Here is a 13,930-nt window from a genome sequence, read left to right as displayed (position 1 = left end):
TACCTCTGTGGGTGGGTTTACAGATCCATCTTGAACAGATTGGTGTCGGTGTCCTCAGAGCAGGACCACCCTCTGCAGCTGTGGTCTTGTCTCCCACAGGTCTGATGGGGGTGACGTCCTTTCTGAGCAGAGCCCTGTCCTGTCAGGAGCTCGTGCAACTGCTGTGCCTCCTCAGGACCCTCTGACCTTGGCGTCTCCCTCAGGCTCTCCCACCTCGGCACTGCTGACGGGCATAGGATGCACCTCTGAATGCATGTGCTGGTCTGCACGGCTAGATCTGGGTCTGTACCCTGGCCTGTGCCCACTGGTGCAGTGCTGTGGGTCCCGCTCTTGCCTTTCTCATGCAGGTCCCGTGGGGACAGATGGGCATGTTGGGATCCCTGCTGCTTGTGGAGCCACTGGCAGCTTTGCCCACCATTGGTGGTGGTGTCCAGCCCCTGCTGAGGCTCTGTGTGGAGCCAGCTGTTCCCTGGGCTCCTAGGCACACATGCCTGCCTTTATTATGTGAATGGGTATATGGCCTTTGACTCTTAGGTGGGTCCCAATCACTTATTCCACTGTTCACACTGTCCCGGGGGGTGTCCTCTGCCATCACTCACAAGCCCTTCTTTGCCATCTGGTACAGTAGGCCCTGGAGTCAGCCACTTCTCCAAGGAGTCCTGGCTCCTGGTGGGAGAAAAATACCTGGAAATCAAGCTCTGGGCAGTAGACATGGTTCCTATGTAGGCACTTTGATCTCTGCCTGTCAGATGTTTCTGACCCAGGTGACTTGGGCCCCCTGCCTCCCCAGCTGGGAAACTTGCTCCAGGTGTCCTGGTGCAATTGACCTCAAGTGCTCCATCCCTAGTACACAGATGACTCATGATTGTGCCTCATGCCTCTGCGGCTTTTGAGTATGTGAGGGATTAAATATATTGAAGAAAAAGGCATCAAGTGTCTCTTTCTGAGCTAAAAAGTTTTTCTTTGTGGAAATTTCAATCCAAGGAGACAGTATTAACCACATTACTGGTACCCATGTATGTGATTTTTCTAAAAAGGTGGCTTGTTTACTTCCATGGAGCCTGTCTTAATGGCATATGATCACATCAGCAATATTCAAGTTTGTTAAAAATAAATATTGTTTATGTATTCACTGAATTCATTAATTATCAGCTATTTGGGGAAGGGGAGAGGTGCAAGTATATGGAATCTCCAAGAGGAGCACCTTTGAGTGGTGAGAGCAGAGGTAAGGCTCTCAGGAATTTCCCTGGCTGCTGAGATGAGGACGAAAGGAAAATGAGCCGGGATCGGCAGTCCCCTCCCTGCTTGGCCTGGTTGTCTAACACACCACATACTTTCTACCTGCAGAGTTTTATTGACATCTCTTGGTGCTGCCCCTTCAAGTGTCTTGACTGTCATTTTGGGATTTGGGAAGCAGAAGAGAGGAACTCATACATTCCTGATTGGCTGTCCTCTGTGCTCAGACTCAGCTCACACGCAGATGCCTCCTCCCCATTCTGGGCCCTGCAGGTGGCTCCTCCTGTGGGACTGGGCATAAATCTCAGTTAATGGCAAGGCCTGTGCCTTTGTGAGCATGTCTTCTGTGGCTTCTGCATGTGTTCAGTAAGCAAGCAGATAAAGGGAAGGGGTGCAGTCGGAGGCCTCTGGGCACCGGAGCCAAACCCTACCATGATGTGAGGAGTCCAGAAGTGAGCACACATCTTTAACACCTATTGAGGTTTCATCATCAAAGCAGAAATTCGGCCTTTTTTGGTGAAAGTGGTTGACCCTTAATCAACAGCCAGCCGTCACAAAGCGCTACCTTATCACCCACCCACTCACATTGCAATCAGAGGGCTCAGGGCCTCCATGAGACCCCCCTGCTGACTGCCTGGCTTTGAAAAAAGAACTTGAACTTGAAAAAGAGTCAGACCTCTCTGGTATCTCACTATGCTGATGGACAGTGACTGCAACTGGTGAGGTGAGGAGTTGATAATATGGGTGAATGTTGAAACCACAAGGTTGTTCATGTGCAACCTTCATAAGATTGTATATCAATGATACTTTAATCCAAAAAAAAAACCAGAGTCAGACCTTTGTACCCCTCTCTGTCCTCCCACCATGGGATCCAGGCTGCCTCCAAAAGGAGAGGCTCACTTGGGGAGAGCAGCTCCTTTCGGCAGAGAGCTGTGAGCTCAGCTGCTGGAGAAACAAACGCTCCATCTAGTGAACTCGAAGACAGACACATGCAATCACCCAGAAAGTCAGCATCTAGGTGTATGCCTTACAGAAATATGCCAGCACTGCCCCAAGGAACATGTGCTAGGGCGTGCACAGCGGCAGTGACAGTCAAAGCAAAAACAACCTAAAATGTTCATCAGTAGGACAACAGATAAATAAGTTGCGATACATTCCAAGGATACAATGCTTTACAGCAGTTGCAATGATTAGACTAAATTTACACACATCAATGTATATAGGTCTCAAACAAACAAAGTTAAGGGTTTTTTTAAAAGTAAATTTTAGGAAGAAACTATAGGGCCACTGTGGCAACATTTCTTCTGGATGGCTAAGGAAGAAGTGGTTTCCATTTAGAAATTTCTTCCCAGCATTTCTTTGAAAATTTATGTTTTTCCAATCCTGAGGATAATTCTGAATTCTGAGGCTAAAATCAGACAAGAAGTTGGGAAAATGGCAAAAACAATGAAAGTTCTTATTTGAGAATTAAAGTGTAACTTTTTAAAAATTAAAGTATCATTTATATACAATCTTATGAAGGTTTCACATGAGCAACATTGTGGTTTCAACATTTACCCATAATATCAAGTCCCCCCCGCCCCCATTACAGTCACTGTCCATCAGTGAAGTGAGATGCTATAGAGTCACTACTTGTGTTCTCTGGGCTATACTGCCTTCCCCAAGACCTACCTGTATTGTGAGTGCTAATTACAATGCCCCTTAATCCCCTCCTCCCTCTCTACCCATCACCCTCCCTAGCCCTTTCCCTTTGGTAACTGCTAGTCTCTTTTTGGGGTCTGTGGGTCTGCTGATGTTTTGTTCCTTCAGTTTTGTAAAGCGTAACATTCATTACCTAGGAGGCAAGATTGGTCATGAGTCCACTGACATCTTGAAAGCAAGAGCAGGAAGCAATGTGAAGCTGAGCCAGTGGATCAGGTTGACATTCTGGAAACTAGGACAAGAGCACTTATTAGAGATGCAGCTCCAACCTATTCAGTCTCACACAAATAGCTGTTGTGTATGTATGTGTGTTCATGGCCCATTTCCTGCTAACAGTGAATTATTTTTGCAGAAAAGGAAGTATTAGTAATTTCATTTGCATAGTGCACTATATACAAATGCTTTGAGTAGGGTTATAAAAACAGTAAGTTTGGAAGCAAAATATACCCTTAAACAGCAATTTTGACATGTGAGTGCAGTGCTGTTAACTTTGCTGGGAGATCTGAATGTTACATTATACAAATACCATATTTGTTCGGATTTTCCAGTGTTTGAATATTTGCTGTAGGTTACAGTTCTTTGTAAAACAGACAATATTTTCTTTGGATAAATAAGGAAATCAGCCTATGTTTCCTCGTTTTTATTGTAGCCACCATTTAAAAACATGTCAACAAATGTTACAAAAAATATATAGAAGCTTATGATTTTAGGAATTTCTGAGGATTGCTATTTCTCATTCCTGAATCCCAAAGATTAATATCTGTTGAGAATTTTGGAACACTCAAGAAGCTTTATCAGTTAGAGTGGGGACCCCTAGAATATGGAAAATGCACCAAGAAAGAAGCAGATGTGCTGGGCAGAGCCAGGAAATGGTAGTAACATCACGGGTGGCATGATTAAAGTCATGGTAACGTAAGGCCCTGATGGTCTTCATACAGATTAGACTGGGGGATCGTCAAAAGAAAACCAGATTCATACTAGATGTTTGCCTGCAGGTATTCAGGAAAAAACTGTCCCCCGCACTGCTGGGGGAGTAAGAGGCAGAGCTGGACCAAATGGCACTGTTTGGGTTACCCAGGAAAACACTTGGGTGACAGAAGCTGGCATGAATGAGGAAGCGTCCCAGGGTTTGTGAGATACATGAAAGGACTGGATGAAAGGGCTTTCTCCTTCAGAGAGGAGCAGAGTGTCCTGAGAGGGCATGCTGGCTGTGAGGCTTGAAGGGGAGTGAGGTGGCTTGAAGTGCGGGGATGAACTCCGTCTGTCTGGCAGTGTGAGCGGTGAGGCCTTGTGCTGACCTTCGAGGGTCCGAGAGAGAGAGAGCTATGCCCGGCGGTCCTGCTGTAGAGCTGTGACAGACCCCTTCCAGGCTGGGATCAGAATCAAAGTGTTCAATGGCAGTAAGAGCTGCCCATAAGTTATATTTGTATTTCCCACTTGGGTCAGATGCTAAGATCCTATTCTTGGTGAAATATAGCAGCCTTTTCAGAGGCATGGGAAATGCCTTTGAGGATACCCCCTCACTCAAGCCTCTATGCCCTTCTCAGAGTCCTAGGAAAGAGGAAAGACAGAAAGGCATGGCCTCATGGAAGACACGATGCTATTACCAACCAGGGTGCAGAGGAACGTGCTTCAGAGCGAGACAATGGCTGGTTCACACAGGCCCAGTGGAGTCAGCTCGTGCCTGACTTTGGTCAGTGACCCAAAGTCTCAGAAAGACGCAGCTGCTCCCTCTGTCCCCAGACTGCAGGTGCTGTGATAGCCCGGGCTCTCGGAGAGAAGGCAGTGTGACGCAGAGCTGAGGGCCCAGCATTTGAAGCCAGACATCACCAAGAGCGAGTCCCAGCTCTGCCCTCTGGGCTTTATGTGGCCCCTTCCTTTGGTCACCTCACGGGGTCACCTCCACAGGTGGCAGTAGGCTGGACTGAGGTAGTATGTTCTGCTTCATGGTCCACACTGAGTGCCTGGTAGCTTTTACACTTAAACGAAGGATAGGTTTCGAGGTTTAATCTCTTGCTTTGATTTCATCCACATCAGTGTGTCACATTTTTGTGGTTGCATCAGTGTAGAGTGAAGAACTGCTTCTGGTTGGAGACAGGCTTCATGTTCTTACATATTAAAGCAGTTGATAAGCTGTGAAAAATAGGTGAGATTTCAGTGGCTTCCAGTGATAGCTTATCTGTAAAGCTCAATAACCAGCTGTGATTGGAAATGCTTACTTTTAATACTTCTCCCAGGAGCTGCTGAGGCTCTCTGTCCCTGGGTCAGTCCTCACTGGTCTACTAGCCCCACTTCTGCTGGCCTACATCCCCCAGGTGCCTCCTAGCCACCCAGAAATTGGTTCATCTGTGCTCCATCTTCACATCTGGAGAGCCTCCATGATGATCTAGCTTCCATCTTGTTCTTCAAAACTTTGTTCCATGTACCTCCAGGAATCAGTTAGATAATCTGCTAAGCCAGGGTGGGGCTCAGATGCAGCACACTGGCTTTCTGACGTCAGTTCACCTGCCTTCTTGGGGCACCACAACAGCCCTGAGGGGTTAAGGGCCACCAGAAACCAGCTCTGCCAAAAGTCTGCCCTCAGCTGACCTACCTGCCATGTGCCACAAACTGGAAATTCATTTGTGTTTATAAATTTTCTTTTAAAATGAAACACCTCCAGGGAGGACTGACCCTATATATACACTGTTATTAGTTTAGTATCTATGATTATTATGATGTGGAGTCATTGGTCAGAAATGAAACTCCAACTCCAATGTTACTGTTATGGGAAAGTTCCATCTACCTTACAATATTCTTCATATGTGGTTTCCAGATAAACATTGTTGGCAAAGGGGAAGGCTATTTTTTCTCTAAAATAATCTTCACTTCTCTTAATGACCTATAATGGATTCATCGTCGCTGAATTTCAATGCCCATACCAATCCTATATATTTTTGTTTACCATGATTATCATTAACATGTAGCGCATTTTCTTATCTACATGCCAGTTTCCGAGTTGGTCATTGCTGTAACTGATGGTGTTCTGGGTTTAAGGGCATCTTTGATGGGGAGCAGGGGAAGCACACACATGGTCTGATTTGAGAGGCAGCCTCTCCTAAATCATGTTCCTCCACTGACCCTGTGCATATCCCTGAGTGGCCAGCATTCAGCCATTAGTCCAGGCCTTTCAGAGAGACCTCAGAGGGGCTTTAATTGTCATCTAGTTCCATGCCTTCACCGACCTTCACAGAGGGGAACCTTGAGGTCCTCTGTGGCTGGCATCTCAGCTGAGCTCACAGGGAGCAGCGCTGGGTCTCTACGACTCCATGCTCCTCACTGGGGAGCAGTGTATCTCCCACCTTGGATGAGCAAGGACTGGGCACTTCCAATGGCCACAGTCACCAGGCAAACACCATCTGGAAGGAGTAATGCCTAAAACTGTTACTACCCTCTCTTTGGCAGTTGCTATTAATGTAGAAAAGGAAAATGAAAATGAAAAGTAGGACCAACCTACTGGATCTGGAGCAGCCCTGTGCACGAGAAGTGCAGTACAAGCCACATGTGTGATTTCAAGTTTCCTAGTAGCCACATTAACAAGTAAAAGAATCTAAATATATTTTAATTCTAGTTATGTCTTAATTACCTAATTAATTCTAATAAATATCATTTATTTAACCTGACATACACAAAACATAATTTCAATATAATAATTATTAACAAGATATTTTACATTATTTTTATAGTAAGCTTTGAAATCTGGAAGGCATGTTACACATTTGGCACACCTCAGGACTGGCCACATATCAAGTACTCAGTAGCTGCATGTGGACAGCATACTGGAGAGCATGAGCCTAGTGTACTCTCTGCTGAGTCTCTCTATTTTCTGTTTGCTGCATTAGTGTGTGGGGCTTAGAGGTCAGGGCCATCACCCTGATTCTTCATACCCTATAAATAAGAGGATCATATACTTTATTAAGCAGTCTAAGACACCATTGAGGGTAAAAGTAATGGGTACTCTTAAAAATAGTGGTGGACAACAGACACACATCAGGGAACAGCAGCCCAGGACATGTGGTCTCTTTGATTATAAAGACACTCCCATCAGAGATGGGAGTCCTCAGGGAGCCCTGGGCGGCCAGCGGGCAGCACGAGAGATGGCAGACACCTGAATTGAGGCATCAGAGCTACAGGGCACTCTATGCTGAGTCGCCCTATCTGGTCTCCCTTCAGTATTCCCTGGAGCCCCAGGTAGGGCTCAGGTATCAGAAGGGGCATCGACAGACACCTGGGCAAAGTACATGCAATTTAATCCAGGATGAAAGAGGCCCTTATCAACTAAAGAAGGGCAGAAAAGAGGAAACGAGCTTAAACTGCACAATGTAAGATATATGTCAGAATCAGGAAGGATTGCCTGGTGCGGAAAAACACTGGCCAGGCTGCTCCTCTAACCAGAAACCACTCTGTGCAGCACACTGTTTTCCATAGCTGTGCTTACAAAGTACCACAAACTGGAAGGCTTGGACTGCACACGTGTATCATCTCACAGTTCTGGAGGCCACAAGACTGTCTGCAAGCCTGTGCACCTTCCTTAGCCTCTACAGAAGGATCCTCTTCTGCTCTTCTAGCTTCTGGTAGCCTCAGGTATTCCTTGGTTTATGGCAGCATAATCTCCATCTCTGTCTTCAGCTCCATGTGGTCTTTTCCCCTCTTTGAGTGTCTGTGTCCAAATTTCCCTCTTCTTATAAGGACACCAGCCATACTGGATCAGGGCCCACCCTAAAGACCTTCTTCCTAACTTGATTACATTTGGAAAATCCCTATTTCCAAATGAGGCCACATTTATAGGTACCAGAGGTTAGGACTTCTGCATAGCTTTTAGGGGGGCATAATTCAACCCTTAATACACATGTAGCTACAAGGTAGGCACACCAGAACCAGACAGGGCTGGAGGATACCAAGGGATGTTTTCAAGGGTCAAGTCTGGAAGTGGTTTCTTTCACTTTCGTCCATCTCCCCTTGACCAAAACCTGGTCAATGTACACTGAGATTTTCTTCTCAGAGAGCTGACCCATTCCAGGTCTGTAATCATATATTTGTGTTGTTCTTTTTTTAATGTCTTTGCACTAGCATCTGTATATCATGAGGTTGTATCTATGATTTCTTTTTCCCACTACTGTATCTTCAAGATTTTCTAGAAAGATTGCTTTAATTACTTCCTTTAAATTGTCACTGGAAAATTTAGCTGTGTACCTTTCATGTACCTTTTTGTTTATAATTACCCATCCATTCACTCAACAAGTACTTATTATCTACCATGTGCTAGGCATGTGCTATACCCTAAGAGACAGATAGATGCCTGGGGAAGGGTAGGAGGCACAAAGCTGGAGGAGTTGTGTACATCTTCACAACTTCCCCCTCAGGGCTTGGGAGCAGGCACGTGCTTAACTTGTGGGACTTGAGAGAGCAGCCACTGTCACTATACCAGGAGATGCAAGTCAGCCTCACCTCAACAGAGACATATGAAGAGGGGATGCCCCCACTTCCACATTCCCTGGCTAGCACGCAGTAGCATCTACTTCTGGGAGTGGCTAGGATCTCCCATAAGCCCAGGCAGGGAGTCCACATGCCCCAAACAAATCTGGTGCATCCATCTTTCTGGTCCTCACTTTCCCAGAGTCCCAATTTCCTCATCACTTGATTTAAGTGGCATTAAATCCTTTCTGAGAGAAGGTTGGATGTAAGTAAGTAAAGCACCTCTCTAAGGCAGCAGAGCTGGTTTGCCTACCTCACCCATACCACTGTTTATTTATTAACAGGCTGAATGTCACCCAACCTCAGAGCTTAAGAGGTTGATCCCCAAAACTAGCTGACATAAACAGACAGGAAACCGCACTTAATATTGAAGTTACTCTATACCACTCTGAAGGAGCTTTTCTGTTACTATTTTGCTCAAGATGATTCATATCAACTATCAGTTTATTTTTCTCAACCAGAGTAGGTGGCAGCCTCAGTGATGATTACGGAAACCTGAAGTTCCTTAACCACAAAATGTCTTTCACATATCAATTAGAGAAAAGTTTGAAATGCAGTCCCTCTCAGGCAATGACTTAGCTTTACAGTAAGTATAAATTATTAGTAACTCATACTGAGAAAGAAGGGAAAAAGAGAGAGAAATTCTAGCACCTGCAAAGGGTGGGTCGAGAGAATCCCCTAACTGACAATTAAATTCTTGAGTCATTTCTTAAAACTACTCTATTATTAAATATAGGCCCAATAAAAATTTTCTGACTAAATGCGAATTGGTATAAAGGTGAGGGGAGAAGGGAAATTTTGGAAAATGGAAACTGATTCTACTTTACAAAGTTGTTAAACAGTACTTTGGCAACAAACTGGGAGGGAATACAAAAGAATTTCCCCCAGATAAAAAGAGAATCTACTAAAAACCCACAACTAGCATCATATTTAATGGAGACAAACTGAAAGCTTTCCCCCTGAGAAGTCCATTCTCACCATTTCTATTCCATTGTATTAGAAGTTCTAGCCAGAGCATTTAGGCAAGAAAAACAAAGGCATCTAGATTGGAAAGGAAGAAGTAAAACAACTTTTATTTGCAGATGACCTGATCTTACATACACAAAATCCAAAAGAAGCCACTGAAAAACAATTAGAACTAATAAGTTCAGCAGAATGTCAAGATACAGAATCACCATACCAAAAAAATCAATTGCATTTTTGTACACTAGCAAAAAACAATCCAAAAATAAAGAAAACAGTTCTGTCTACAATACATGAAAAATAGAATATTTGGGAATCCATTTAACAAAAGAGGTGTAATACTTATGCTCTGAAAGCTACAAAAAGCTCTCTTGAAAGAACTTTAAAAGATCGAAATAATGAAAGACATCCTACACTTGTGAATCAAAAGACAATACAGTTAAGATGGTGATACTTCTGAAACTGATCTCTAGATTCAGTGCAATCCCTATCAAAATCCCAGGTGGATTTTTTCAGAAATTGACAAACTGATCATAAAATTTATATAGAAATGCAAGGGATCCAGAATAGACAATTTTGAAAAAGAAAAACATTGGGGAATACACACTTCCCAGTTTGAAAGCTTACAAAAAATCTACAATAATCAAGACACTATGGGACTGGCATAAGAATTGGCATAAGAATCAATAGAATAGAACTGAGGAAAACCAGAAAGAAAACCTTACATTTATGGTCAATTTTTAACAAGGATTCCAAGACAATTCAATGGGGAAAGGATGGCCTAGTCAATAAATGGTTCTGGTACAGCTGGATATTCACATGTGAAACAATAAAGTTGAACCCCTACCTCTCATCACATACAAAAATTAATTCAAAATTAATTGTAGGCCAAAATGTAACAGCTAAAACTATAAAACTCCTAAAAGAAAATATAGAAGTAAATCTTTGTGACCTTGGATTATGCAATGATTTCATATATACAAACCAAAATCATAGCAATAAAAGAAAGAGTAGATAAATTAGACTATATCAAAACTAAAATGTTTTGTGCTTCAATGAACACTATCAAGAAGGTGAAAAGATAACCTACAGAATGGGAGAAAACATTTTCAAATCATGTATCTGACATGGGATTTATATGAGAATACATAGGGAATGCTTATAAATTAACAAAAAAAGGACATAAAGAATTTAAAAGTGGGCAAAGAACTGAATGGACATTGATTCAGAGAAAATAGACAAAAGGCCAACAAGTACTTGAAAAGGTGCTCAATATCATTGGTTATAAGGGAATTAATCAAACCTCAATTAGATACCTGTTTACACCCACTGTGATGGCTAAAATAAAAAAGATGACAATAACAAGTATCCATAAATATGTGTTCATAAATATTGGAACTCACATTCATTGCTAGTGGGAATGTAAAATGGTGCAGCTGCTTTGAAAATAGTTTGGCAATCCCTTAAAATACTAAACATAGACTTCCCATGTGACTGGGCGATCAGGGAGAACGGCAGTCAGACAGAGCCCTATCATCCCACGGTGACCATGTACATGCGCAGTGCTGTGCGCTCTACATCAGAGGCTTAACACTGCAGAGAAAGACTTCACTAAAAATGTCCAACGAAGACACTCAGTAAATAAACAGGCAAACAACAAAAACATGCCCTGGGGTTGGGAGTAGTCAAGCAAAGCGCGGGCCCAGAACTTCGAGGGTCCCTCGACATCTGGTCTCCGCTAGGCCCGCTGCGCTGAAGGGAGGGCGGGGCAAAGGCGCCCGGAAAGGGTCGGCGAACCTAAGTACAGAGGGCGCCGCGGGACCGCGCTCTCCCGGCGGCGCTCGCGTTCCTACTGGTTGTTTAATAAGGCGGCGGCGGCGCCTGCAGCTAGTACGCACCCGCCGGACTTTCGTGTTCGGCGCGCCCGCCCAATGGCTGCTTGCGCCGCGGCGCCGTGCGCTCATTGGCCGTTGGGGTCGCGCGCAGACTACGTAAGTTCGGCGGCTGCGTATTAGCTGCAGGCGCCGCCGCCCGCCGTATTCAAGTCAGTAGCATCGCGAGCGCCGCTCGGAGAGAAAAGTGTCGCGGCTCGCTCCGTTTTTCGGTCCGCTGGCCCTGTCCGGCCCCCCGTCCCATCCTCTCAGGGGACCCCACGGAGACCAGATGTTGATGGACCGTGAAGTTCTGGACCCGCGCTCTGCTTGGCTGCGCCGTCCTCCCGGCGCGCATGTGGGGGCGGCACCGACCTCGCCCCCGGCCTTCGCCCCCGCTGGGCTCCCGGCGCAGCCCTCGCCGCTTCTCGGCTCTCCCGCGGAGGGCGGCGATCGGCCCGGACTTGGAGCCGCTGGCCCGGCCGGATTTCAGAGACCTCGGCTGAGAAGCTCGTCCCGCTCCCATGGATCTGCGGTGGAGGGTCCAGAGCGGCCCCCGCTTCAGGGGTGAAGTCGACAGCGACGGCTCTGCGGGCTGGAAGGTACGTGGCCCCGGGGCGCGGCGGGACCCGGACCGGGCGCGGGGACGCCTGCCTCCGTCTGAGGGCGCGGGGGAGCCGGACGAGGGGGCGGCCGTGCGAGTGGCTCGGCGTGCAGCTCGTGGCTCGGCGTGCAGCTCGTGGCTCGCGGAGCCGGGAAGCGGCCGACGTGGGTGGTGGGCTTGCGGGGCCCAGCCGGGGGCCGGGAGTCAGCGCGCTCCGCCTGAAGGGCCGCCCGGGAAGGGAGGGAGTGGAGCAGGTGCTCCCGGGGCGGACGTCCGAGCGGCTGGCGAAGTTCGCCGGAGCCGCTGCTCCTCCGTCCGGGCCTGGGTGGTGAGGGCGGCTGCTATGCGCCCCGCGGCGCGCGTCCTCCCGGCCCACGGCCGCGCCGCCGACCTGCTACCGCCGCCGGGCCGCGCAGACGGGGAGGCCAGTGGGCGTTTTGCCTTGTGTGGATTTTATCGGCGCGGGCCGAGGGTGAGGGCCGGGCGAGCTGAGGTTCAAATGTAACCCGCGGCGGGGCGGCGGTGGAGACGCCGTCCGGAGGCAGCGCCTTTAAAATAAAACATTTTTTCGTGAGGTACTTCTCGTATTTTTTATTTGGGAATGAAGTTTCTTTACTTTGATCTGGGAACTGACAGTGTATTTGCTTGTATTTAGAAATTCATGTCTTTCTATCATTTCGGTTTGTAATGTGCAGCTGAGTAATTTGTAACTAGCCACAGAGATTCTGACAGGGACCGTGGGTAGTCAGAGTAGGGTGAGAGCCTCTAGAAAAAGACCCCTACCAAAACAACGTATTAAACAAAGTCAGAGTCACATTCTCTAAAGTAAAGTATCAAACTGGGAACATTCTTCAGTGAAGATTAGTTAAAACTAAAAAGCCAGGAGTAACCTGGCCTGGAATGTTTGAACATCCCCCAGATAAGAAAGTATCTCAGCCCAGCCCATGTCTTCATGTGTCAATTAAGTGAGGCTATTGTAAAATTTACTTTAGCCTGCTAAAAGGCCCAGTTTATCTTTAACTTTGCCGAAATGCTGCTTTTCCTCCTCCAGCCCCTAATCAAATACTATATAACTTGGACAATTGATATGGCAATAAGCCCAGCCACAAACAGTATAGTAAAAGGCAGGAAGGAACCCATCTTAAAGATAAGATTGCATTTTAACACCCAGGAAGTTATTCTTAACTTCCTCTATAGCAAACAGACAAGACCTCAGCCCACCTTTGGAGAACCGTCTGGAGTGGTGGAGGAGGAGGGGGAGGTGTAGGTGGGTGGGGGCTGAGCAGCGTTCAGAGGGGTCGCGCGATCAGGGTTTGGAAGACTGGGTGCTGTGTTTACAGGTGCCTGCTGCTAGGGCAGCCCGCGTGTGTGTCAGTCCCTCAGTCCTAGGTCTGAGTCACCTCCTGTGTACAAAACCAGTTTTCATACTAGTCTTTATTTTGTAAAAGAATCCCCTACAGGATCCCTGAGAATGGCGAGCTCCTTCCACCCCATTCCCCGCAAGAAGGGTAAAATAAGGTTGACAGGTTACATTCCCAAACACCCCGACTTAGGAAGCACCCACTGTACGCTCGTGAGAAGCCCCAGGAGGGCAAAGTTTGCAGCTATGTAAGGCATTGGGAGAATGGGGGCAGTGTACGTGTGTGTGTCTGCCCTCAGGTGTCTGAGCCCTGCTGGGTTCCTGACAGGCTGTGTGGCCTTACCTCAGTCCCTTTTCTTCTTTGGGCTAGTGACTAAGTTGGACTAGATGGTCTCTTGCAGCCCCTGCCTGCCCCGACTCTTGAGAAGTGTGTTTGATAGAAGTTTCACAGAAGTGGTGAGGGCGTTCAGAAATTGGAACTGACATGAGGAAAGAGTTCAGCCTTACGTAGAGACCTTTGTCTAGAAAAGGGCATGTGTCTGTAAAGAAATGGGAGGCAGAATCTAAGGCTGGGGATCAGCGCCCACCTCTGAGAGCCAGACAGATAGTAGGTGTGAATGTACTTGTGAGTGGTTGAGTGCTGTGCCAACATTACTGAAGCATTGTTGCTGTTGTGAAAGT

General features: G+C 46.6%; 1 protein-coding gene across 3 annotated transcripts in view; it reads left to right on the top strand.

The window, feature by feature from the left end:
- LOC108389262 (cytoplasmic dynein 2 intermediate chain 1-like) overlaps positions 1–3,585 on the top strand; it is a 94,453-nt gene extending 90,868 nt beyond the window's left edge. For 2 of the 3 annotated variants that reach the window (XM_073234348.1, XM_073234349.1), the window contains one exon: positions 100–3,584. In XM_073234348.1, coding sequence (XP_073090449.1) covers positions 100–105 — 6 coding nt within the window. In that variant the 3' untranslated portion in view covers positions 106–3,584. Of the gene's footprint in view, positions 1–99 lie in introns of all 3 variants that reach the window. The other variant, XM_073234347.1, reaches the window with a different exon arrangement.
- Positions 3,586–13,930: the final 10,345 nt, after the last annotated feature.

The sequence above is a fragment of the Manis javanica genome, chromosome 4 (genome assembly GCF_040802235.1).
Source record: "Manis javanica isolate MJ-LG chromosome 4, MJ_LKY, whole genome shotgun sequence".
Taxonomy (NCBI): Eukaryota; Metazoa; Chordata; class Mammalia; order Pholidota; family Manidae; genus Manis; species Manis javanica.
Note: the sequence above shows the minus strand (reverse complement) of the source record. Positions and strands in the feature narration are given on the sequence as shown.